This window comes from Equus caballus, chromosome 6, assembly GCF_041296265.1.
Source record: "Equus caballus isolate H_3958 breed thoroughbred chromosome 6, TB-T2T, whole genome shotgun sequence".
Lineage (NCBI taxonomy): Eukaryota > Metazoa > Chordata > Mammalia > Perissodactyla > Equidae > Equus > Equus caballus.
In genome coordinates this window covers 20,616,046-20,641,273 of record NC_091689.1, presented here as the reverse complement: position 1 = coordinate 20,641,273, position 25,228 = coordinate 20,616,046, and the positions used below count along the sequence as shown (strand labels likewise).

General features: G+C 52.9%; 1 protein-coding gene across 10 annotated transcripts in view; it reads right to left on the bottom strand.

Moving 5' to 3' along the window:
- The window catches only part of MROH2A (maestro heat like repeat family member 2A), a 44,157-nt gene extending 19,801 nt beyond the window's left edge, over window positions 1-24,356 (bottom strand). For 2 of the 10 annotated variants that reach the window (XM_001499448.7, XM_023642621.2), the window contains exons 1-22: window positions 24,095-24,356; window positions 23,150-23,245; window positions 22,735-22,916; window positions 20,717-20,848; window positions 20,322-20,484; window positions 18,715-18,813; window positions 17,761-17,912; window positions 17,102-17,245; window positions 15,851-15,943; window positions 15,513-15,591; window positions 15,270-15,383; window positions 12,948-13,024; window positions 11,886-12,005; window positions 11,455-11,565; window positions 9,469-9,616; window positions 8,357-8,397; window positions 7,700-7,841; window positions 7,410-7,462; window positions 6,867-6,974; window positions 2,115-2,234; window positions 1,751-1,873; window positions 367-519 (exon numbers count right to left, since the gene is read on the bottom strand). In XM_001499448.7, coding sequence (XP_001499498.4) covers window positions 367-519; window positions 1,751-1,873; window positions 2,115-2,234; window positions 6,867-6,974; window positions 7,410-7,462; window positions 7,700-7,841; window positions 8,357-8,397; window positions 9,469-9,616; window positions 11,455-11,565; window positions 11,886-12,005; window positions 12,948-13,024; window positions 15,270-15,383; window positions 15,513-15,591; window positions 15,851-15,943; window positions 17,102-17,245; window positions 17,761-17,912; window positions 18,715-18,813; window positions 20,322-20,484; window positions 20,717-20,848; window positions 22,735-22,916; window positions 23,150-23,245; window positions 24,095-24,170 — 2,526 coding nt within the window. In that variant the 5' untranslated portion in view covers window positions 24,171-24,356. The remainder of the gene's footprint in view (window positions 1-366; window positions 520-1,750; window positions 1,874-2,114; window positions 2,235-6,866; window positions 6,975-7,409; window positions 7,463-7,699; window positions 7,842-8,356; window positions 8,398-9,468; window positions 9,617-11,454; window positions 11,566-11,885; window positions 12,006-12,947; window positions 13,025-15,269; window positions 15,384-15,512; window positions 15,592-15,850; window positions 15,944-17,101; window positions 17,246-17,760; window positions 17,913-18,714; window positions 18,814-20,321; window positions 20,485-20,716; window positions 20,849-22,734; window positions 22,917-23,149; window positions 23,246-24,094) is intronic. The other 8 variants (XM_005610731.4, XM_070269539.1, XM_023642623.2 and 5 more) reach the window with 6 other exon arrangements.
- Window positions 24,357-25,228: the final 872 nt, after the last annotated feature.

Sequence of the window (25,228 nt, the reverse complement as noted above, 5' to 3'; positions counted from 1 at the left end):
CCTTTGCATCTTTTTGAAGACAACCCCACTTCCTGTCGTTTATGAAAAAGCTTGGGACAGGTGTCTGGGGTGGGGGAGAAAGAGAGGCTGGGAAGAGGGGCAGCTCATCCTGTGACTTCTGGGGACCCCAGCTCACCCTGCCCAGCACTCGGGGGAGGGGCTGCCCCCCACCATCCCCTGGAGCAGAGAGCAGCACAGACTGGGGCAATGGGTTTCCCAAATGCTGGGAGTCAGGTAGGACTCCTGGGTTTGTCCAGGGTGCAGACGGGGGTCCCCAGATAATGATGCAGGGTGATTCTCTGCCAGCCTGTTCAAGGAGGGCATCCCCGGAGCACTGGCTGTGGGTCTGTGGTGGCCGAGGGTTACCTGGCAGCTGCTGGAGTAGTGGTGAATGATCTTAGAGGTGATGGGGTTGTCCACGTGGGTGAGGAGCATCTGGGGGTGGCAGTGCGAGGCCACACAGCTGTACATCACCATGAGGGCGCTCTTCACTGTCTCCCGCCTCCAGGGATGGTCCTTCTGTGGGGCCAACGAGAAAAAAAGACCCACTAGGGGAGGGAGCTCTGCTCATCTTGTCCCTCTGAGAGGGAACAAGGGCCACCCCGGCTGCACAGGGATAGTCTCTGGTCACATGACCAAAGGAGCCGTTGAGTCAGCTGAAGGTGCTGGTTTTCTGGGTGCCTGAAATGTTCACTCATTTATTCATTCATTCAGCACATCTTTACTGACCACCTACTACGTCCCAGGCACTGGACGTACAGTGGTGAACAAGTCAGACCAGGGCCAGGACCACCCATTAGCTGTGAGCAGGTGGGTCATGTGGACACATCTAAACAGAGGCTGCCTGTGTGCTCCTTCATACCTTCCCCTGCCAGGCACCCCTTCTGGGCCCGGGGCTCTTGTGACGCTGGGGACACAGAGGGGAACAGACAGCCTCAGTCCTGATCTCCTGGGAGGAGGTGTTGGAGGCCACCAAACCCACCATGGAAGGGGGTCAGGGGTGCCCACACCCTGCCAGGCATTGAGTAGGAATCCAGGTCTCAGTTCCTGCTTTGTGGAGAGGCTGGTGAGGAGCCCGAGACACTCTGGATTCTCTCCATCCAAACTACCAGACACACAGGGCAAGGGTGCAAGGTCAAGGCAAAAGCCTGGGGCATCAGTGACTCCAGATGGTTGCCCACTGGGGGCTCAGCCAGCCTGCGGCAGAGAGAGGCAGCCTCAGAGACGTGCAATCGGCTGCCTGGGTCTGACTCCAGGCTTCGCCGTGACTAGCCAGCTGCACGTCTATGGACAAGCTTCAGTGTTCTCCTCTATACCACAGTGAGCTTATAGCCCCTCCATTCTAGCACCACTGACCCACTCAGGCGGAGCTCCCAACACGTGGAAAGCACCTGCTGAGCGATACCTGCGCAGCTTCTTGAGATCCGGGGGTCTGGGTGAGGCCTGGAACTCTGCATTCCCAGCCAGCTCCCAGGGGAGCCCCCATTGCTGCTCTGAGGAGCCCACCATGAGGAGCAAGGGGCTGGGACTCCTTTGTAATGTCTGGGTGCTGAAAAGGCCCACCCTATGTTCTTGAGATCATCCAAGAGCAAAGGTTCTGTTGAGCAGGGCTCCAGATCTCAGTCGCTTTGGCGATGGCAGACACAGAGGGGAGCTTCCTATTGCGACCCAGTAAGAACCTGGATCGGGTGCTGAGGGCACTGTTCTAAGAGGCCCCTGGAGGCCTTACTTGGGGGCGAGGGTGCCTTACTCTCCAAGCGCCAATCTGCCAGGACTGCTCCGACTCCTGGATCCTCTCCTCGAAGTCATGGAGCACGTTCAGTACCGTCTTCACCTGGCCCCGGGCACACAGGCCAAAGCACAGAATCACGCCCTGCAGGAGACCCAGGCAGCCGGGTGAGGGCAGTGGGCAGAGGAGGAGCCCCTCCATACATAGAGACACACACACATGTGCGATTGCATACACACCCACGCACCCATGCACATGCATGCATGCATGCACACACAGGTACAAACACATGCATGCAACACACACATACATGCATGCACATGCCCACATCCCCTGAGAGTCCAGAGGGGTCTGGAGGATAGGAGGGCCTGCGGGGCGCCCTCACCTCCCGGTCGAAGTCGTTGCCGTAGTCCGTCTTGTACAGCAGCTCCAACAGCAGCACCTCCACCTTGCTGGCCTCCAGGCCTGTAGCCAAGGTGAAGCCCAGGGCCCGGTAGAGAAAGCCCTGGAGAGGCAGAGGGACAAAGGGAGATTCAGGCCTCCCTACTCCACCCTCCAGGGGTCGCTGCCATGAGGACATATTCCTCCAGATTACAAAAAATGTACAGACATCTATGTGTTTTGTATATTCTTTAAAATAAATGTTCAGGTTATCCTGGGCGATTGGACTCGGGGTTATTCTTGGTGCTTGGACCATGTTGTAAATAATGGGGGTCAAAAGTCTCTCTTATATAAGTTGAACCAATTTATACTCCCACCAACAAATCTAAGAGCACCTATTGCCTCACACTCTCTCCGACACGGGACATTATCAGTGAGAGGTGGAACATTCGCCTTTTGATTTCTTTTTTTATTATTTGCCCTTTTGATCATCTTTATACTTATAATCCATCTTTAAATTGCTTATATTCTTTTCCCATCTTCTGTTGGGTTATTTCTCCTATTTTATCTTTTCTTTGTAAGAATTTTGTATGTATATTCAGAAAAATAACAAGAAGAACCATATTATCTCATTTAATCTGCACGACAACTCTGGAAGGTAAATGCGATTATTGTATTTAGAGACGAGAAAGCAAGCAGGATGACGTAGAACCAGGATTTAAAATCAAGCGCAGTCTGGGGCTCATTTCTTAGCAATCGCATATCAGAAGGCTCAGCTAGTGGATCACTCTCGGTGGGGTATTTCCCCAATGTCCCATTTACTTTTTGATTTTATTCACCATGACTTTGTTTTGTCACACAGAAAATTTTTCATATTCATAGAATAGTTTCTTTCTTTTCCTTTGTCTTTCTTGGTTTCTTTTTGTGCATGTGAAGACCGGTTCCATGTTAAGGTTCTAAAAACATTCATCACTATAGTCTTTTAGTTGTCCCACGGTTGAATTTTATTTTGCACACTTACATCCTTGATCTGTTCTGGGAGAACAAATCCTTCCTGAACGTGCTTCATTTTCAATATGTTCTTAGCTAGTCTCTGACATTCTCTCATTCAGATGGACTTGGAAGTAATCTTGTCAAATTCCATGAAATTGCCAAATTTCCACAAAAGCTCCTTTTGAGAATTTGACTGGGAGTAAATGACATGGCAGACTAATGTGAGAAAAATAGACACCTTTGCAACATTGAGACTTGCTATGCGAGAACAAGAGATATGTCTATTTTATCAGGCTTTCTTTGAGCTTCTCTACCTTTCCTTGTAATTTGGGGCTCTTCACGCTGGTTCCACATATTGCATGTGTTCAGTATTTTATTTGATTATATATTTTACATTGCGTTGCTACTTGGGATAGGATCTTTTTTCAGTCTGTTGTATTTTTGTTTTATTTGTATATAGGAAGATAATGATTTCTGCATATTAATTTTGGGAGAAGACTGGCTCTTTCTACTTGTGTTTATAAGTTTGGAAGCTCCTGGTAGCTAACTTGCTTCCACCTGGAGGATGCCAGTCTGAGCGATGAAGACATTGAGGGTCCTGATTAAGTTCCTTAAGCTGCTGTATCCAGTTGTGCCCTTTAAAGTTATCTGAGCCGTGGGCCGGCTCCGTGGCCGAGTGGTTAAGTTCGGGCACTCCACTGCAGCGGCCCAGGGTTCGGATCCTGGGTGTGGACATGGCACCACCTGTCAGGGCACGTTGAGGCGGCGTCCCACATCCCACAACAGAAGGACGTGCAACTAGGATATACAACTGTGTACAGGGGGAGATTGGGGAGATAAAGCAGAAAAAAAAAAGGAAGATTGGCAACAGTTGTTAGCCCAGGTGCCAATCTTTAAGGAAAAAAAAAATTAGAAAAATAAAGTTATCTGAGCCAGTAAAACCCTATGTATTTATTTACTTTCCTTAAGCTAAGTGAGTTATTGTGATACAGCTGAAATACATGTATTTGCTTATTAAATACTGTGTACAACTTTCTTTCAAATGGGCATCTGGCTTTAAACTGACACCTGGTAAGGTCCTTATACCTGTGAATCCAGAGCGTTTAGCTGTAGAAGACATTGGGAAGATAGACTTTGCTATTTGATATTTTACATGTTCACCTGTGAAGGGTATATAGCTGAACAAATGCATTTTTTAGTTGACATCTGTAAAAACTTTCTTTGAAACATCTTTAAGGAGACATTATTCACATACCTTAAAATTAACTCATTCAAAGTTTACAAATTCAATGGTATGTTCACAGAGTTGTGCAACCATCATCACAATCTAAGTTTAGAACATTTTCATCAGCCCAAAAAGAAACTCCATACCCACTGGCAGTCACTCCACACTCTCCCCAGCCCCTGGCAGCCACTAATCTACTTTCTGTCTCTATGGATCTGCCTATTCTGGACATTTCAGATAAACAGAGTCATATAATACATGGTCCTTTGTGTGCCTTTGCATCTGGCTTCTTTCACTTAGCATAATGTTTTCAAGGGTAATCTTTTTGTACCATGTATCGGTAAATCATTTCTTTTTGTGGCTGAATAATATTCCATTGTATGGACATACCACATTCTGTCCATCCATTCATCCATTGACGGACATTTGGATTCTTTCCACTTTTTGACTATAGGAATAATATTGCTATGAACATTTATGCACAGGTTTTTGTGTGGACGTATGTTTCTATTTCTGTGTATGTATCTAGGAGTGGGATTGCTGGGTCATTTGGTAATTCTGTAGTTAACATTTCAAGGAAATGCCAAACTGTTTTTCAATGCAGATGCACCATTTTGCATTCACACCAGCAATATAGGAGTGTTCAAATTTCTCCACATTCTAACCAACACTTGTTTTTATCTGTCTTTTTGATTATAGCCATCCTTGTGGGTGTGGAATAGTGTCTCGTTGTGGTTTTGATTTGCATTTCCCTAATGGTAATGATCTTGATTATTTTTTCATGTACTTAATCACCATCTGTATATCTTCTTGGAAGAAGTGTCTATTCAGATCCTTTGCCCATTTTTTAACTGGCCTGTTTGTCTTTTTATTATTGAGTAATGAGTTCTTTATATACTCTAGACACAAGTCCCTTCTTAGGGTCTTGATTTGAAAATATTTTCTCTCATTCTGTGGGTTGTTTTTTCATTTTCTTGATGGTACTATTTTCAGCGTAAGAATTTTTAGTGGGATGATGTTTAATTCATCTATTTTTTCTTTCAACATTTGTGCTTTTGGTGTCATAACTAAGAAGGCTTTGCCCAAGCCAAGGTCACAAAGATTTATGCCTATGTTTTCCTCTAAGAGTTTTATAGTTTTAGCTTTTATATTTAGATCTATAAACCATTTTGAGTTAACTTTTGTGTATGGTGTGAGGAAGGGGTCCAACTTCATTCTTTTGCAGGAGGTGGATGTGAAGTTGTCCCAGTGCCATTTGTTAAAAAGACTATTATTTCACCATTGAATTGTCCTGGTGCCTTTGTCAAAAATCAATTGACAGTAGGGCCAGCCTGGTGGTGCAGCGGTTAAGTGCGCACATTCTGCTTCGGTGGCCCGGGGTTCGCTGTTTTGGATCCCAGGGGTGGACATGGCACTGCCTGGCAAGCCATGCTGTGGTAGGCATCCCACATATAAAGTAGAGGAAGACGGGCATGGATGTTAGCTCAGGGCAAGTCTTCCTCAGTAAAAAGAGGAGGATTGGCAACAGTTAGCTCAGGGCTAATCTTCCTCAAAAAAAAAAATCAATTGACAGTAAATGTGATGTTTATTTCTGGATTCTCAATTCTATTCTATTGATCAATATATCTATCCTCATACCAGTACCATGCTGTCTTGTTTACTGCAGTTGTGTGTAAGAAGTCTTGAAATTGCAAAGTATGAGTTCTCCAATTTTATTCGTTCTTCACCATAGTTATAAAGGGACCTTTCTGGGCCCCTTGCATTTCCGTATGAATTTTAGGGTCAGCTTATTCATCTTTGCACACACACAAAAAGTGCAGCTAGGATCATGACAGTGGTCGTGTTGAATCTACAGATAAATTTGAGGAGTGTTGCCATCTTAACTATATCAGTTTCCAATCCATGAACATGGGATGCTTTCCATTGATTGCGATCTTCTCTGATTTCTTTCGACAATGTTTATAGTTTTGTAAAGACTTTTTTTACAGTGAAATATACACATGTGGTCATTGGCCAGTATCTGGATGAGTCAGGTGTAAGAAAGTATATCCAGCAATCTGTCAGGTGGGGGTGAGGACAGCTGGGAGTAAAGCTCCAAACCCCAGCTTGCCCACTCTCCCTACCCCCCGAGTCCAGGCCTTATCATCTTCACTGCTGGGGTAGAACCCGGTGATCCCTTCATCCTCCTGTGGTTCAGTGTCATCCTCACTCTTTTCACTATTTACCAACACCTGTTCAGATAGCTCAGTCCTTGCCTGTTGGACTCTGCTATGAGACCACTTCAGGCGGAGAGTGAAGTGGGAAGGATGGGGAAGCTGGCGGCTAGAGGAGAGATCCCCACCTTCAACAAAGCAAGTTCTTAAGGAAAAACAAAACAAAATAAAAAACTGAACATCGCTGGTCTAGACCACCCACTTATCCTCCCAGGTCCCTGTAAAGAGCCACGGGTGCTGCTGGTCTCACACACAGCATGACTCCACTCTGCCATCCCTGGAGTCCCCTCATTGTCTGAGCTGCCCTGCCTCTGTGGGGACAAACCTTCTCCAGGGATGGGCTGTCAAAGCTCTCGATCTGGTTGTTCAGCTCTTTGCTCAGGCGAAGGCTCCAGTTGGAACCCCGAGTCTTCTTGAGGGAGTTTCTCAGAAACTGGGGAGGCAGAAGACTTCGGTGGGTGGTGCTCCAGGGGGGATGGGTAACCTTGAGTGGTAACCCCTCCTCTCCAGCCCCCTTCCCCAGTCTCTAGATCACTTGACCCATAAAGCCCCAATCCAGCGCCAACGTTCTAAGAGCCTGTGGGTCTGGCAAACAGCTCTGGCTTGGGGGCTGGTGGGAGGGTTGTCACCCCTGTGTTGCTCTCCTGGGCACTTGGTTTCCTACAGTGGAAGGCCTTCTGTTGTCCCCAGCTGATAGATACCTATAGCTGTGGACATGCTTGGTACTCCCCAAGACTTCTCTGACAGAAGCAGAACGTGTCCTTTAGGGGCTCCTAAACTCCCCACGTGCCAGCCCCATCAAACACCCCTCCACCCATCCATCCCTTTCTCCCCATCCCGGCATCAGCAAGCTGGATCACCTCTTTACCTGAATTAGCTTGTCCTCCCAGGTCTTCTGATTCCAAGTAAACTCAGTGTGTTCTGCAGAAGGAAGGGCCACACATGCTACTTTCTTCTGCTGCTCTCTTCTGGGTCAGTCTTCTTGGCCGGGCCTGCGAGACCCTCCATGGATGGGCCCACCACATGCTGCATTTCCCTCCCCACCTTCCCAAGGACCAAAACAGGCTAAGTCGGTCCACCTCGAGCCACGGCTCCTGTTGTTCAGGCCACGTGATTAGTACCCCAACATGTACACTCACAGGGGGGTTCGCACCTCACCTTCCAGGTACTTGACCAGCAGCGGGATCTCCTGCTCCCACGCATCAGCCATGGAGGGTGCGATGCTCTGGCTCAGGGTCCTCAGGAGGTTGAGCATGGCTATCCCACGGCCCTCCCCCTTGTAGGGGGATGACATCAGTACCTGGAGGACACCCAGACTCTAGTGGGGCCCTACATCAGGCTGGACAGCCCTGGGCACCTTGCTACCCGACTTGGGGCCTCGTCGCCTACACTTGCAAAGGGGTGAGTCGGACAAGGTGGGCTGTTTTCAAACAGAGCTCTGAGGATCTCCAGAGCCAGAGAGCATTCCCCATAGAGGATGCCGCAGGGAGGAAAGGAGATGAGAGGCAAGACCATGGGCTCCCTCCACATCCCGGGCTTCCTCGAAGCATGGATTAGCATCCAGGGTCAACACAAGGAAAAGGACACATAGGTGCAGGACTGAGTCCACCCCCGGGGGCATGGAGGCCATTGGCGGTAACCTGGGGATGCTTTGAGGATGCTCAAAGGCCAAGCAGAGGAATCTCGGAGCAGGTCCTCACCAGACAGGGACCTGGAAAGCTCTGTCCTGAAAGCATCCAGCTCCCCTCTCCCTCTGAAAGCTCTGGGAATTAGGACCTCAGCCAGGCCAGGGAACAACCCAGGTAAGCCACTCACCAGGAGACGGGCCAGCAGCCTCTGTGGAGCAGGCAGGTCCACTGAGGAAGAAGGACATGCGACCCTCACTGAAGGACCTGGCTTGTACCAGGAAGCACCCCCAGTGCCCCCGAGGGGTGCTTTACCCTGGAAGGTGCACCTGACACCATCCCACTGCCCCCAGAATGGAGAATGGGTCAGCACAAGGCATTTTCTATAAAGAACATCATTTGGATTGGCTTATCCCAGGAAGAAGGGAGAATTGTGCTATGGGCTGGGGCTCAGAAGATGCTCTTTTCAGGACACGCCTACTTTGTAGTGGACACCAGGACCTGCCATAGGAGTATTTGTCTCCTACTGTGAACCTTGGCCTCTGTTGATCCAACAGTCATTAGACACACACCTCCCCATCCCATCCCTACCCCCGCAGGCTTTGGGAGGCAATGAGTTCATGAGAAGAAAACTCATGAGAAGCAACTCACATTAGGCCAATGGGCAAAGGAGGGCCAGGCCCACTGAGCAGCTGAAGGTAGAGTGGCTCAGGAGAGAACTCAGCCCCAGAGTGGGGGGTAGGGGCATGAGCAAGACCTTGGGGGGTGGCCCAGCTGGTTGCTCAGAGCAGGCTCAGCCTTTTGCCATCCCTGGATCCTAAGGGGCTCCCAAATCACATCCATCGCCAGCCACTCATCCAGGAAAGCCCCGGGCCCAGAAGAACAGCCCCTTGGAACAGCAGCGTCACCCCATCTGTAGGTGGACCTAGTCACTTTTTTGAGAGTCTGATGTTAACCGTGCTCAAGCCGAGGGGGACCGCGGTGGGGTGGTGTACAGAGGACTCCGACGGGACCTTCCTCCAGCTGGCTCACAGAGGCCCTGATTGGTCACATCTCAAGAAAGGCCAAGCCAGGAGCTCCACAGGCTGCGGTCTGGGTCAGGGTGTGAGCTCAGGGGTGGGGACACGAGGAGCGAGCTGCCAGAGGAAGTTCGCACAATTGTGACACCTCCTCAGACCTGGCAAGGGTGGGCCTTCGGCCCAGCTATTTGGCCTCTGGGACGCTTCCTGGAGAAGGGAAACATTCCGACACGGAGCGGCCCACCCGCCCAACCCCATCAGGCGGCGCAGGGGTGCTGCCCACCGTGCCTGCTCTTGCCGGCCGCGTCGGCCTCCGCATCCTTGCTGTGGAGCTGGCGCTCCGCCAGGTTCACGAGGCTGATGCAGATGGGGGTCAAGGCCTCTGTGTAGTCGGTCTCCACGATGTAGCACAGGAGCCTCACCCAAAACTCCTGGTGAGGGGAGGGCGGGCAGGATCAGCTGGGGCGTCCCGTGGCCATGCAAGGAGATGGGTGTCGGCTTCCCCCTCGCTTCTCCAGAATGGAGCTCCAAGCCCACGACAGCCTCGGCCCTGACTGGCTCTGCTGCCAACCCCGGTCTTTGTCAGGGCTAAGTGGTACCCTCCCCGCTATGGCCGAGGGAGTCAGCCAGTCCTGGGTGCCCAACCGCCATCCCTGCTGGCCTTGCACCAAGCCCACGCCCATCACATCCTCTTTGACCAGCGTCCTCCCTCTGGCCCCAAACCCTGTAGAGGTAGGTGCACACTGGGCGGATGACCCAGCAAGCTTGCCAATTGCTAGGGTCGGTTTTAGGTGTCCTCCGGGCTGGGTGAGAGGACCCAGTTATTCGATCAAACACTACTGTTAGGTGTGGCTGTGAAGCCACTTCGTGGACGTGATGGAAGTCCATAATCCGCTAAGGAGCTTATCCCTGATAATGTGGGTGGACTTCACCCAATCAGTTCAAGGGCCTTGAGAGCAAAGAGGAAGAAGATGACTTTGCCTCAGGATGGCAGCACCAGCTCCTACCTGAGCTTCCAGCCTGCCCTACAAATGTCAGACTCGCCAGCCCCCACCGCTGCATAAGCCCCTTCCTTGAAATAAATGGACTATACATATCCCCTGCTGGCTCTGTATCTCTGGAGAACACTGACCGATGCACATTCTTGGGGCAGTGTCTCTAGCCCTCCATCACCACCCTGCCATCCCCCTCTCTCCTTGAATGGTCACTGAACACCCCCAGTTAATCCTGGTCCCCCTCAGCCTCCCCACACTGCCCTAGGAGTTTGCGGTGAGATCTTTGTGCCATCAACTAACAAGAGCAGTCTCTTGGCCCGTTCCAGCCACCAGGACTAGCATCCCCGGCTCCTGGGTCCCTCCAGGGAGGCAGCATGGTGAACTGGAATGAGCGTTTTAATCCTGGCTCTACTGGTTTACCAGCTTGGAAGCCTGGACGAATTAATGAGTCCCTCTGTGGCTCAGTTTCCCTATCTACAAAAACAGGGTAATAATCAGAGACCCTACCTCGTGGGGTTGTTGGGGTTATTGGGTGAGATTCTACACCTGGCACACCTAGTCCAGGGCCTGCTGTGTGTTGGTGCTCAATGGCTTGTAGCTGTTGTGACCATTCTTGTTATTTCTGCAATTAGGATAAGCTGACGCTGGACAGGGAGCTTCGAGCCAGTGGCTTCACTTAATGGACAATGATTCCCTCTTCGTGCTCTCGTGGTAAATTTTTCCTATCTTATTGTTATGTCACGTTGTATTGCAACTAAATGTTGACACACTGGTTTCCCCTAAAGTCTGTGAACTCCTTGGGGTCATGCCGAGCCCTCCCAGTGTGTGCCTTCATCTTTCACATAGTAGGGACTCATGGAATGTTTGTGGAATTAAGCCACTAAAATCATTTCTTTAGAGACACACGTACGTGTGTGCACATGTGTGCACACACACGCACACATGCTCCTGGACTGAAGGGGCTTTAAGGTAACAGATACCTTCCAGGCAGTAAGTCAATTGATATGTTTTGAGGCCTACTGTGTGCCAGGCACTGCCCTAGCATCTGGAGGCCCTGAGTTCCCATCAAGGACCTGGCTCTGGAACTGGATCTTGAAGGACAAGAGCTCAGGCAATTGGGAGATCAAGGCCCCCAGGCCGCCCAGGCTGGGAGAATGGGGGCAGCAACAATGCAGAATTCTGGGCATGCACCTTTCCCCCGAGCGTGGTGCTGCACAGACATGCGCCACCAGCTCCAGCGTGCGGGCCAGTGCGTGGGGCGTGGGCTCACTCACGTTGGTCATCCCACTGACGGAGGACGTTATGATCCTCACGGTGTCCATGGTGACTTTGTGTACCATCTTCTCCTCCAGGTCCCTCTGATAAAAGCTTTCCCGGTGGTTTGTCTGGAAGACAGACCCAAAGGGTCCCTGCTTGTGGGCTGGCAGGGGCTTGCTGTGGTCCTGGGCGCAGTCTGCTCACCCCTACGAGCTCGATGCCCAGACGCGGGGTCTCCGGGCTGCTCAGAGCTCTGCGTGGCTCTCTGTATTCTCTCTCCTGCGTGTGGCTACATGTCCTTACCTGCAGCTCACTGTGTGTCTGTGCACTTGTGTCATGAACGCGTATGCGTGCAGGCTCAAGCATCGAGCGTGGTTCTTTCCCCAATGCTTTGGAAATCCTCCCCAAAGTCCAGCGGCTCCGTGACCTGCACGTCGGGGCCACTCACCAGTTTGTAGGTGGACAGGGTCAGCTGCGTGGACACGTACTTCAGCCCCCAGCCCTTGATCCTCTCCTGGTACCCAGACAGAGCTAACTGGCCGATGATGCGGAGAATAGCCATCCTCACCTGCGGGGACGGGGGCAGACAGGCTGGGGGTTGGGGCGGGCTCCAGGGTGGGAGGTTTGGCATCTAACCCCCCATCCCGTGACACCAGGCAGCTAGGAACTGGGGGTGTCCTGGGCTGGAAGGGGCCTTCGGGCCGCCTGGCTACTGTGCACTCTGCTCACCACCCCCTGCCTCATCCAGGGGATCCTGCTCAGCTGTACGTCCACCCAGGAGCCTCATTTGAACCCTTCAGAGACACGGAGTGCACTCCCTTCTAGGCAGGTAGCACTGGTGGGGACAAGCTGACCCTTATCCTGCGCTCCCTGGGCCTCACTGTTTGGGGGCAGCACAGAACCAGCCTGTTCTCTCTTCCCTTCCAGCTCCCACAGACTGAGAACAGCTCTGCCTAGATCTCCAGCCCAAATCCTCCATTCTCTCCCCCGTGGGTACAGACTCTCGCCATCCTGGACTGTCCCTCCCAGGGGTCCCCAGTGCCCACAGCTGGAACCGAAGCTCCGCTCCACGGTGGCTGTGGCTGCAGTGGAGGCTGGACCATGACTTTTAGCCTCTGTGTGGAGGGCAGAGAGCATCTTCCTCAGGAGCTTTTTTCAAATGCAGTAAAGACCTTGCAAAACCCCCAGGCAGCCAAGCGGCTCTGGCGGAAGCTGGATTTGCCCAGCCTGTCCTTCATCCAGGCTGACGTCTGAGCCCTCCACTGGAACACCCCAGGGCTTTGAGGAGAGCTGGACCACAGCGTCTCTGGCCTCCCGCCCTGCTCAATACTGCCCAGGAAGCTCAGTTTTCCATCAAAGGGCCTGACTCAAAGAGGCCGGCCAGGGATCTCCACCCAGAACTGGAGAGGAGCCGAGGCCACGGCTGATGGAGAAGGCCACCTGCCAGACTTCCCCTCGCTTCCCCCAAGTGCCCCCAAGTGCCATCCCTTTCCAGTCTCTGCCCTGTTACCTTGGAGCGGGTGTCGGAGAGGGTGTTCTTGACCACCCGGATGGCCAGGTAGATGGTCCTGATGTTCATCCTGGGCTCTGAAAGAGGAAAACTAGCCTGGAGGGCCGCCGGCCTCGGGAGTGGCTCCAAGGAGATGCCGGAGCTGCGAGATTCCCTGGGTGGCATGGAGCGTGCCTTCCACAGGGAGCCAGGGGGCAGGTGGCTCGTCCAGGTCACGCCTCCTGAGAGCCTCTGACTGGACACCACAGTTCAGGGGCACTTCCCTCAGCCTGGCCACCTCCCTGACCCCCCACCCCACCTCCACCCACCCGGCCTGGCCCCATCGTTTTACACCTCCTCCTTCAGCCTCTGCTTTGTGTGTGTCTCTTTTGAAATGAGTGGACTTTCCTTGAGCACAGGGTCTCCATCTAAGAGCTCTCCAGTCCCCTCAGCTGGGCACACAGTGCTGGGCACACAGTGCTGGGCACACAGTGGGCCTGTGGAGGCTGCAAAGCACAGCTGAAGAGAGCCTGGGCTCCAGCACCAGGCTGCCTGGGTTCGAATCCCGGCTCTGCCACATCCCAGCTGTGTGACCTCAGTGAACTCCTTAGCCCCTCTGTGCCTCAGTTTCCTTACCTGTAAGATGAGGATAATAACGGGACCTTCCTCACAGAGCTGCTGTGAGCAGTAATGAGTTAACATAGTGCCCGGGGCACAAGAAGTGCTAGGTGTTTGCTCGCCATAGAGCAGATGACAACCCCCCAGATTGAAGAAGGAGGAAGATTAAGGGGGGTGAGAAGGAGATGCCATGAGAAGGTTCTGGAGAGAGCCAGCATGGACGGAACTAGAGTTAGGCACTCAGGTTGATGTTACACTCAAGGCTAGATGCTACTAGAAGTCAGTGCTGACAGAGGAGGAGAGGAGAAGAGGACGGGGTAGATAGTGGCAGATAAGCAGACAGTAAGGGACAATGTTACAATGTAGAGTTTTTATCCCCAAAATGGAAACTTTTTTTCTGACTATAAAAATGGTGTATGTTTATTAATTAAAATAAAAGATAACCACTCTTAACAGTTCAGGTGTGTCCTTCTAAACCTGTTTTTGTCTAAACAAACATAGAGGTTTCCTTCACATAACTGAGGTCACGATACAGGCAGAGCCCCATCCTCCATCATTAATGCGTAGTGGGCGAGCTGGCCCTGAGGAAGAGTAGATTAACTACACTTTTAATGGCTGTATAGTATTCCATTGTGTGGATATGCTATCATTTATTCCACAAATTCCCTACAGAAAAGCATTTAGGTTGTTTCTAATGCTTTGCAAACATCTTTGTCCAATTTCCTTCGGGCAATTATTTCCTTCAGACAATTGACAAGAAGTTAGATTGCTAAGCCTCAGTTTTGGTCCCTATCCAGTTGAGCACCCAGAATGGTGTAGCAATTTACACCCCTGTCAATGAAGTGTAAGAAGCTACTTTCTTGTTACTCTTGACCAGAGATTAGCAGTCTTGCCTGAAGACTGAATTCAGCCCAAAGCGTGTCTTTGTGAATAAAGTTTTATCAGAACACAGCCATGCTCTGCTGTCTATGGCTGCTTCTGCTCTACAACGGTAGAGTTGAGGAATTTTCATAGAGACTGTTTAGCCTGTAAAGCCAAAAATATTTTTACTATCTGGCCTTTTACAGAAAAATGGCTAGGCCAATTCTAGTCATTAACTTTGTCATCTCTGCCCATCAAGGAGGTAAAAAGCACAGAAGGTCCTTCATGTACAGTTTCCCAGCTTGTGCACTGCACAAAGGCACCCAGTTGAAGGGCTGAACGGGAGTAGCCCAAGTGCTTCTCAAGTCATGTACCTGCATGGCCATATGCTGCCAGCAGGGGAGGTCTTGTTTAAATTCACACAAAGGTGATATCTGAGCTAGCGTCTTAGCTTGGGACAGTAGTTCCCTTTTGATATCAAGGCCAGGTTTAGGGTTTGAGCTTAGGGACTTGGAATCTGGGTGTAGACTAAGGTGGGGCACTTGGTCAATGGGGCTTTAGGGCTGTACCTGCATTATGCAACTAGGCTTTGCATTGAGCCTTTGATTTAGCTCTGGGGGGTAGTACTAGGATTCAGGGTAACAGTTTGAAATTCAGACTCAGGTGGCAGCTGGGACTCAGGGTTGAAGGAGAGAATTGAGGGTCACAGGACTGGTTAGGTTCAAGCATGGAAAACGTGATGCAGCGGACAGCCGTGGCTTCTTGGCCCACCCAGTAGGGTCTATAAAAGAGGAAATGATGGAGGTCCACACAGGAGTGAGACTCGCCTCCCCGCCCCTGCCCCGCCTTCCCACCCTTGCTCACCGTCTGCGCTCACCACGGCCCTAATCAGGGTCAGGGTCCCCACGCGGATGGCCTCCTTGCTCATCTCCATCTGGCTGAAGAAGAACTTCATCAGCTCCTTGGGGTAGGAGCGGGCTGCAGGGGGAAGTACTACTTCAGTCGTGCCCACTGAGCCGGAGCGAGCCCAAGGAGGCAGCCCCGGGCCCAGCGCTCAGAGGGGCCGGGACTCTCCAGGCTCACAGCGGCCCCGGGGGGGGGCCTCACCGAGGGCTATGAAACAGTGCACGATCTCCATCAGGTTCTGGCTGCTGTAGTGCTGCTGGGTGGGGGCCTTGGCGCACACCTGGGGAGAGGGCGTGTGGGGAGGCCAGGTGAGGTCCCAGCAGGGACAGGGGATACGGGCACAGCGGCAGCCCAGCCTGAGAGGACAGGAGCTGCGTGGGCACCATGGCCTCGAACCCCAGAGGGATGCAGGAGGCACACGAGTGACACAGGGGGTTCTGCCACCATCTCGCCCTCTGCCCTGGCCGGCTGTGCCACCTCCTGCAGCCGGCTTCCTGCTGACTCACCCTGAGATGCCCAGCCCAGCTCACCAGCCTCACCTGGACATGCAGTTCCATGAAAATGGGGTGTAGCTGCATTTGGGGGATGGGGGTGTTGGTGATGACCGACACTTCCAGGATCTGCCTCAAGACCTGCAACGGATGGGCAGATGGTGGTAGATGACCTTCTACCAACTCAAGGTCAGAATCTGGACCCTTGCCATTTGCTGTGGTCCACCCACTAGAGGTATAGCAGCCCCTGGGAGCTAGTTAGAAATGCAGCTCTCAGGCTCTGCCCTAGACCTGCTGACCCCGACTGCGTGTTTCAACCAGCTCCCAGGCGGTTCCTGTGCACAGTAAGCTTGGGAAGCACCACACTGGGCCACCAAGTGTGGCATTCAAGCCCTTTTTCATCTTTCTCTCGTCTTCACCTGGGGCCGAATACCATTCTTTAGCCAGAATGATCTACAGTTGGCTCCCTAAGTCCATCACATCCATTTCTGCTCCTAGTTTCCAGCTGAGAGCCACACCTCGTCTGCAGACGGGGGACCCTTGACGATGGACGTCAGCCCGGCTCACGCCTCCTCTCAGAGCCCTGCAACCATTCCGTCTCCCAGGGGTTAAAAGCTGTCATGGGGCAAATGGTGTCCCCTCAAAATTCATGTCCACCCAAAACCCCAGAATGTGACCTTATTTGGAAATAGGGTCTTTGCAGATGTAAATAGTTAAGGATCCTGAGATGAGGTCGTCCTGGATTCAGGGTGGGCCTTAAGCCCGAGGACTGTCGTCCTTATTAAAAGAGGACACAGAGAGACACACAGAGAATACGACCCTGTGAAGACAGGGCCAGATCAGAGCGATGTTGCCACAAGCCTCGCAAGGCCTGGGGCCGCCAGAAGCTGGAAAAGACAAGAAGGATTCCTCCCAGAGCCCTCAGAAGGAGCACAGCCCTGCTGACACTTTGGTTTTGGACTTCTGGCCTCCAGGACCATGAGAGAATAAATCTCTGTTGTTTTAAGCTCCCTAGCTCGTGGTTCTTTGTTATGGCGGCCCTAGGGAACTGATACAAAGGCCACGACCTCACTGTGGCCTCCAAACTCTGGGATCTCGTCCCTTCCACCTGGAACAGCAGCGTTCATTTCCTGCAAACCCTACAAGGGCCAGGCCCCATGGCCCCTCATCGGGCGCAGATGTTGGGTCTCCTGGCAGGGATCATAATATCTGACATCCTCACCTTCCACCCAGATGACAGTCCCCTGGAACACCTGTTTCCAGGGCTTCAGCCGGGGCTGCCGCCCGCTTGGCCCTCACCTGCGTGATGCAGAGGGCCTCCAGGCTGCCCTGGTACTCCGCCAGCAGCAGGGGGATATAGTCGTACACCTGCTCCCGCAGGTCGTCGTTGGGCAGGAGGAGGTTCAGCATGGGCTTCAGGGACTTGATGACCCCCAGCTTCACCTGCCACAGGAGCAGGTCTCTGGACTCCTCAGCCCAGGACCCCCAGCAAGGCCCAGGGATGTCAGCCCCGTCCACAGAATCAAGGGCACATGACAGAGGCGACCTTGGAAGTGGTTGGGGCCTCACCCAAGGCCCCACAGGTGGGCAGGGAGGCCAGCCTGCCCCCGCGAGTCCTCACTCTGTCATTTAGGTGATCTTGGGCAGGTACTTAGCCTCTCAGTGCCTCCGCTCTAGCTCCCATAGGTAAACCGCTTGGAGAGCGCCCAGCATGCGGGTACCATCGACCCTCGTGTAGCAAGTCCCAGGGCCTTTACCAAGCCGGCCTGCTGAGGCTCCAGGGCCCCGGCAGTTCAGCATCACAAGCTCCCGGCTGTGCCATTAACCAGGTCACCGTCTCTCTGGGGTTCCGGGAAGGAGGCTGGACCCGGTGGTCTCTCAGCCCTCCCAGCCCCACAGGCGGGGGAGCCATGACTGGCGGGGGACCCCAGGGCCCTCCTGAGAAGGATGCATCTCACCTCTGGGTTGTGGTTCCTCAGCCACACGGTCACAAAATAGCGATACAGGGGGAACAGCTTCATAGCAAACTGGTCCTCGGTCATCACGGGGTAGACGCTGTCCTCCAGGTGCCTCAGGTAGAACTGCACCGTCTCACAGAAGGTCTCCATGGCTACGGGCGTGGGGAGATGCCATGAGCGCCTTCCCAGGCCACCTTCTCCAGGCCGGGGTGCTCAGGCACTTCCGATAAGAGCAGGTCACTGAGATGGCCAAAGACACAGCTAGCCAAAGCCCCTCTGGTCCCCGCAGCTCTGCCCTTCTTCCTCCCTCACAGCTCCCTGGTTTGATCTTGAATATCTGTGTGTGAAAGGCTCCCCCAAGGGGGTGTTAAGCACACAGGTGCATCGAGGCTCCATCCTTTGAGATTCACGTGCTGGGGGGGCGGTCACGGGTGGGCACTGGAATAGGACTCCTTACTCACATCTGGGGGATTCCAGCACAGAGGGCAGTAAACATAATTTTGCCCCATTTTTCTCGGGTATCAGGGATTTGGGGCCCACAAAAATATTAAGTAATCAGAACCTGGGCCAAGGCGATCCGATGTAAATAGCATCGAAGACCTGCCCACCTCAGACCCGACGTGGAGATATTTTCCCCGGTCCCTCTGCTGTGAATCCCAGCGCCCTTCTCCAGTCTTCTCCTGAAATGCTTAACTGCAGAGCAAGCTAAACTAAGTCACAGTGACAGCTGCCTCCCTCAAGGCCGTGAAGGCCTCCTAAAAGCATCCACGATGGTCCAGCCACTCGTCCCCCCAGAGAGACAATCAGAGGCCACACAAAGCAGGAGATTGAGCAAATGCTTGGGAATAAATGAACAACCCACCTCTTGTTCAACAACTCTTCCACCTGTTTACCCCACTTCGCCCCTCTGCGCCCTGACTGGGCCAGACCAGCAGGCCCAAGAGGGACACGTACCACCACAGATCACCTGGCGTATCTTGGCTTCGTTGGCAAGTCTCAGCATCGTGAATATGGTGGCCAGGGTGATGCCCATGTACGGCATGAACTCGAACACTGTGGGGTAGGGGGAGAGGTTGCAGGAAGTCAGGGTGGGTCAGGACTCAGCAGGGAGAAGGCAGAGAGGACAACCCCACCACCGGCACCGCCAGCCCCCCACACTGCAGAGTCAGGGAACCCCAATTGCGCCGGCTGGGGCCCCAGGAAATAGTGCGGAAGTCAGCGTGAGGTACAAAAAGCGAGCTGGAAGCGGGTGAAGGGGAAAGCAAGGCAGGAAAGAGGGGAGGATCGGGGGACAGAAGGAAGAGGAAGAGTAGAGACAGAGCCACAGGGAAGAGCCGGAGAGGCAGGAACTGGGAGAGAGCAGAGAGTCAGAGTGTGGGCGCTCGCTCGGAGCACGCCTGCTTCCAGAGATGGACATCTGGTTCCTTTCGGTGTCTCCATCAATGCGTCATGTCTGCTCACTGCTCACCAGATGCTTCCCAGCCCGACCACCGTAACCTCCCGTTTACACGTCTCCCATCCCTTCTCCATCCACACGATGGCTAGAATGGTCTTCCTGGAACCTGAGTCCCATCAGGCAATTCTGCAGCCTAAAAATCCCTCAGTAGCTTTCTTTCTTCCTTTGATGACAAAGATTCACCCTGAGCTAACATGTGTGGCAATCTTCCTCTCTCTTGTATGTGGGATGCCCCCACAGCGTGGCTTGATGAGCAGTATGCAGGTCTGTGCCCGCAAACCCTGGGCTGCCGAAGTGGAGCACATGAACCTAACCACTACGCCACCAGGCCGGCCTCCATCAGTAGCTTTCAAGTGCCCACCAGGCCCTGTAACTCTCCAACTTCATTTTACACCACCACCCCCTCCTCTGTAACTCCAGCCACAGTGAGCTCTCAGTTCTTCACAGCAATCAAGCTTTTTCCTGCCTCAAGCCCTTTGCACATGATGTTTTGTTAGTGTTGGATGTTCTCCTCATCCTGTTTCTCACACAGGTGTCATCCTCTCATCCTCCAGGTCACACTTCAATGAGGTCCCCACAGCGATGAGGTCCCCTCACCACATCCTGAACTCAGACAGCAGCCTGGCTGTTCTCTTTATACCCATCACCTCTTTTCCGGTTTACCTGTTTGTGGTCCTCTATGAGGGCGGGGACTGTGCGGGTTTCACTCGCTGCCGTGGCCCAGCACCCACCACAATGCCTGCGTGGAGCAGGATCGCAGTGTATGTCTGTGGAATGGAAAGAGACAGAGGGACACAAAGGAAATAAAGAGAAAGGGAGGTGGGAAGAGAGAGAAGAATGGAGCCAGAGAGGAAGAGAGGAAAGAGAGACTTGGAGAAGAAGGAATGACAGAGGAATAAAGAGACAGAAATGAAAAGTGGAGACACAGACAGAGAGTCTTAACAACCAAGAGAGACACACAGAGAGGAAAAGAGCGAATGCCAGAGAAAGATAGGAAAAGAGAGAAAAGGAAGGGGTGGGGGCCAGGACAGAGGTAGAGAGAGGCAGAGCCCAGGAGGGAGGCCTGGGAGCCAGAAACGGGGGCTGAGGACCCTGAGGCTCGCACCGTTGCCATTGGCCAGCTTGGCAAGGGTGACGATGACAAATTCGTCGGTGAGGTTTAGGGGCTTAAGGTGGTGCTGCAGCTCATACATGACCAAGCTGAAGTGGTTTCGGGACAAAGCCACCAGGGTGTCACTGGCCGCCTCTGCCTTCACGTAGCCTTCCATCTGCAGGGGGACAGGAGAGGGACGTGCGGTGCCACCATCGGGGGGCCTTCATAAAAACCCTCCTGCCCCACACCTGCACCAGCCCCCTGGGCTCCCTCTGGCTCCCTCAGCCCATCCTTGCCCCATGAGGTAACTGGACAAGGCCCTTGGGCACCCCAGGTCATGTCTACCAATGGCCGAGGCCCTGGGAAGGCAGGGGGCCAGACACCGATGGAGCCCAGGGCTCTCCTACCTCCAGGATCTCCCTCATCTCCCTGGAGGCGATGGCGACCAGCCTCTGGACACACTGCTCCTCCAGCTCCCCCTCCTGCTGGATGATCTCCTGGAGAATGTTGTAAATGTTGACTTTGCGCTGAGTGGAAATCTGGGAAACAAGTATGGTGGGTGGGAAGATCCTGGACTCGGAAGTGGGGCCTGGGACAGACCCAGTCCTGCCCGAGCACATAAGTCCACCATCTTCTCCCTCCCACGGCCCTGCTCCTATACACCCCATCCCTCAGATGCCCAAGCCCCGGACCCTGACTCTTCCATCTCCAACGCTTCCCCTTTCCCTGCTCCATCCAACTCATCCAACTGGCCCTGTCAGTGTGGCCTGCAAATCTGTTCTTTCTGCCCTGTTTTCAATCTGGCAACATGGCAAGGCAGCTGTCAAAGGGCCAGCACACAAGGTTCCTCCACAAACTTGACACAGGCCCTCTTGAAAGTCCAAGAAAGCCAGTTTGCTCTGCCCTTAGCCCTAGCGAGGGAGCATTTAAGACCAGGAAATGTACCTCTTCCTCAATTTTGATTCCTATAAAGCACTTATCACCATTTCAAATGACCTGGGTTAGGACAGAATTGGACAAACAGTTTGTGCAACCCAGACCGCACCTGGAGAGTCGTATTTGAGAATGACTCTCATTTAATGGGGTTTGCCAAGCCCCTCTTAAGGAATGAGGGTTGACTTTATATGTGAGCCGTTGCCTGCAAAGCCCTCTGGGAAAATGACCTCCTCCCTCATGTGGGAAGAAAGTCAATTCTTGGTAGTCAAGACCTTAGCTAATTTGGGGACTTCAGGAAGAGAAGAACTCACCCAAATTTGTACGTCCTAGTAGTGAAATCAGGTGCAGAGAACCTTGGCCTTGCTTTCCTGGTCTTGGGACAGCAAGTAATAGAGGCTTGTAAACTCCAGCAATTGTGTGGCCTTAGCTGCTCAGTACCGCGTGGCCCCAGACCGGCGGTTTTCAAACTTGTGTGTATGTTTGTGTGTGTGCATGAGAGGAAGATTGGCCCTGAGCTAACATCTGTTGCCAATCCTCCTCTTTTTGCCTGAGGAAGATTGTCGCTGAGCTAACATCTGTGCCAGCCTTCCTCTATTTTGTATGTGGGACACTGCCACAGCATGTCTTGACGAGTGGTGTGTAGGTCGGCACCTGGATCCGAACCAGTGAACCCAGGCCGCTGAAGCAGAGCATGCGAAACTGACCGCTCTGCCACCGGGCCAGCCCCCATAAAATCTATGTATTAAAAATCTGCTTTGACAACCGTTTGCCTATGCTCCCTGACTCCGGCACACCTTCCTCCTGGCTACCACACATTGTTCTGTAAAGAACTCCCGTAAAGAATATCCCCGAAGCCTAAAGGATGATCTAAAATCCAGCAGTTCTCGAAGCGTGGTCGTTAGACCAGCAGCTGCAGCAGCACCTAGGAATTTGTCAGAAATGCAGGGTCTCAGGCCCCGCCCAGACCTGCTGAATCGGAACCCCTCCTGGTGGGGCCCAGCAAGCCAGGTTTTACCAAGCTTTCCAGGGGATTCTGATGCCCTGGTCCCTGTCATAAGAGGCCCACCATGATCTCCGGTTACACTTTTCATCCCTCCCTTCAACATCCTCTACCTCAGCCCCCCCAACCCCAGCTAAATAGTACCCCCACTGGCCAAGCACCCCTGCACCCTGGCTGTGGCGTGTCTTTGCTGCCCCATGTCCACTTGCTTTGCTCCTGCTCATCATCTTTGTAACTCAGCTCACATGCTCTAGGACGTTGGCTTCCAAATCCACTGGGTCAGAATATAGGGGAACTTTAAAATCGTGGAAACCTCAGCCCCAGGAGGTCCGCAAAGAGTAAGAACCTCCCAGTCCTGCCCAGCTCTGTGCCCCAGCACTGAGCCCCATGCCTGCAGTAGCCAGTATTGTGCGCTGAGCAGTGGCGGGATGCACGAACAGCTGCAGGAGGCTGGGCTCCAAGGAGAGGCTGAGGGTGAGGAGGCCCTACCTTCGGCACCTGCAGGCAGCGAATGAGAGCGTTTATCACCACAGAGGGCTCGGTGGTGGCCTTCTCTGTGATTATCACCGAGGCCAGCGTCTTCCGCATGTCAGGCCCTGCCCCGGCAGTGTCCATCTTTGCTGACTCGCTGTCCATGATGTTGAGGAGGTTCGTGACTTGTTGGAATGTACCTGAGACAAGGTGGCACAGGTGCGGTGCTGAGATGGCCGTGACAGAAGGTGTCCCTTGTACCTCAGCCTCCCCAATGCCTGCACAGCCCTAGCTGCACCTGTGGGACGATTGGGCAGGGAACTTCCTGTCCACTGGACAAATGGAGAAACTGAGACCTCAGCTGGGACTTGTCCTCGAGGAATTAGCGACCAGGACGGGTCAGGAATGCAGGAAGAGGGGTTGACTTTCTTACCACCGTTATCTGGCGCCAGAGGTCCCAGGTCCTCTCTTTCCTCTGATGGGTCCTCCTCTGAGTCTATTGTTGCTTCTGCCATCTCTTCCTCAAGCTCTTTCGAAATCAACAAGATTTTTTAAATAGTTGGGGTGTCAACCTACCCTAAGACAACCCCCGATGAGTCACACCCTGCATAATCCTCTCCCCCGGTGCAGGGACAGAAGCCATGACTTGGGTTAGACCCAAATTCTAACCAACGGAATATGGCAAAGGAGATGGGAACCCACTCCCTATGTCATATAAGACTCCATCTTGGCAGGCTAGAGAGAGATGCTCCCGCTGGCCTTGAAAAGTAAACAGCCAGGACACGAACTGCCTATGGAGTGCGCCAAGCGGCATCCGGGTGAGGGCCTCAGTGCTGTAACCACAAGGAGCTGAATTCTGCCAACAGCCACATGAGCTTGGATGAAGACCAAGCTCCACACAGGATGTAGCTAACCAATACCTGAGTGAAGCCTGTGAGAGCCCGAGCAAAGGAGCCCGCTAAGCCAGGCCCAGACCCCCGACCCATGGGAACTGCGAGGTAATAAATGGCTTTTGTTCTGAGCACTAAGTTTCTGGTCATTTGTTACAGAGAAATAGTTAAAAAGTGTTAACACACTTGGTTAAGAAGGGCCCCCCCACCCTCTTTTCTAGACACTGAAAATGAATGACGACTGAGAAATCCACCTCAGCAGTTCTCCTCTCTGCTTTCCTGGGGCTCTCTCAACAGCAGCAGCACCCTAAGGGCTGACAAACGCCACCACAGATGTCAAGATGGAGGATCAAAAGTGCCTGGATCCTTTTTCCTTCTGTTTCAAACCCCTCATCCTCAAACCTTCACCGTCCCGGGGCCCTGCACCATCCTGTGCTCTTTCCCTCCTGGGAACCCTTTAAAGATCTACCTGGGACCTAAATACTGACCTTTTCTCAGAGTCCTCTCCTGGATGGAACAAAAATACACCACAAGAGGAGGCTTCGTTCTTTGCCCAATACACATCAATGGTAATGTGGGCAACAGCAGGAGGGGGTGACAAAGAAGTGAGAGGGTCGGGCTCCTCAGTCGTAACTCAGGTGAGGAATGGGTCTCCTGGCGGGGTGGGTGGGCTTCTTTAGAATCATCACCGTTAGGTCCCAGACCCTTGGAACTTTGAGATCCAACTGCCTCTCTGAGTCTCTATCAACTGAGGGCTTTGAGGAGTGCACAGGGCCCTGGGATAAAAACCCCACATTATGCTGTCATTGAACATTTCTGTTACCCACATGTGTGGCCTGTTTGGGAAAGGGAAAAGGTGGGAGGGGGTGATTCACAGCCAAGTCCCCTGGGGATGTGGTCGTAGGAGCCCAGGATGGGGAAGTGTGGTCAGGGCAGCTGGAGCAGTGAGGGTGACAGAGGGGTCCTAGGAAGACAACTCCTCCCCACGGACTGGATGACTTGCAGGGGAAGGGGGTTCTCACTGGCAGAATATTTAGAAGGTAAAGAACCTCACAGATAGGTAAGAGGGCAGGAACCTTGTTTCCCTGAACCAAAAGTGGGGCCCAGAGGACTCCCCTGCCACTTGTAGCTGGGAGAGACAGCCCAGATCAACAGTTTGAGCAATGAAATACTGGCCTTTGGAAACCTTCCTATGCATTACAGAGCGACAGAACAAGAGCCAGAGCCAACTAGGTCCAAGACTCCTTAGTTAGTTCCCAAAGTGTGCCCACCCTGCCAAGAGGGAGTCCCTCGGCCTCTGCTTGGACACCACCGATCCTAGGAAGCTCATTACCCTCAGTAGCCCATTTCTACTTCATTGGATATGAGTGGTTAGACAATGAGTTTGCTCTACATGGTGCTGAATGCCTCTTCCCCATAACATCCATACACAGTTCCCTCACTCTGCCCTTTGGAGACATGTTGACTGATAAGGAATGGACACAAGAAAGCAGTTATCGCATGCCCCTTCCTCCACATCTCCCTCTGCCCTGCCTCCTCCCACTCCCTGCTGGGCCTTCTTTTCTCTTTCAAAGATTATTCAAGTTATGTGGTTACAGTTATGTTCCATAGACCCTGACTGC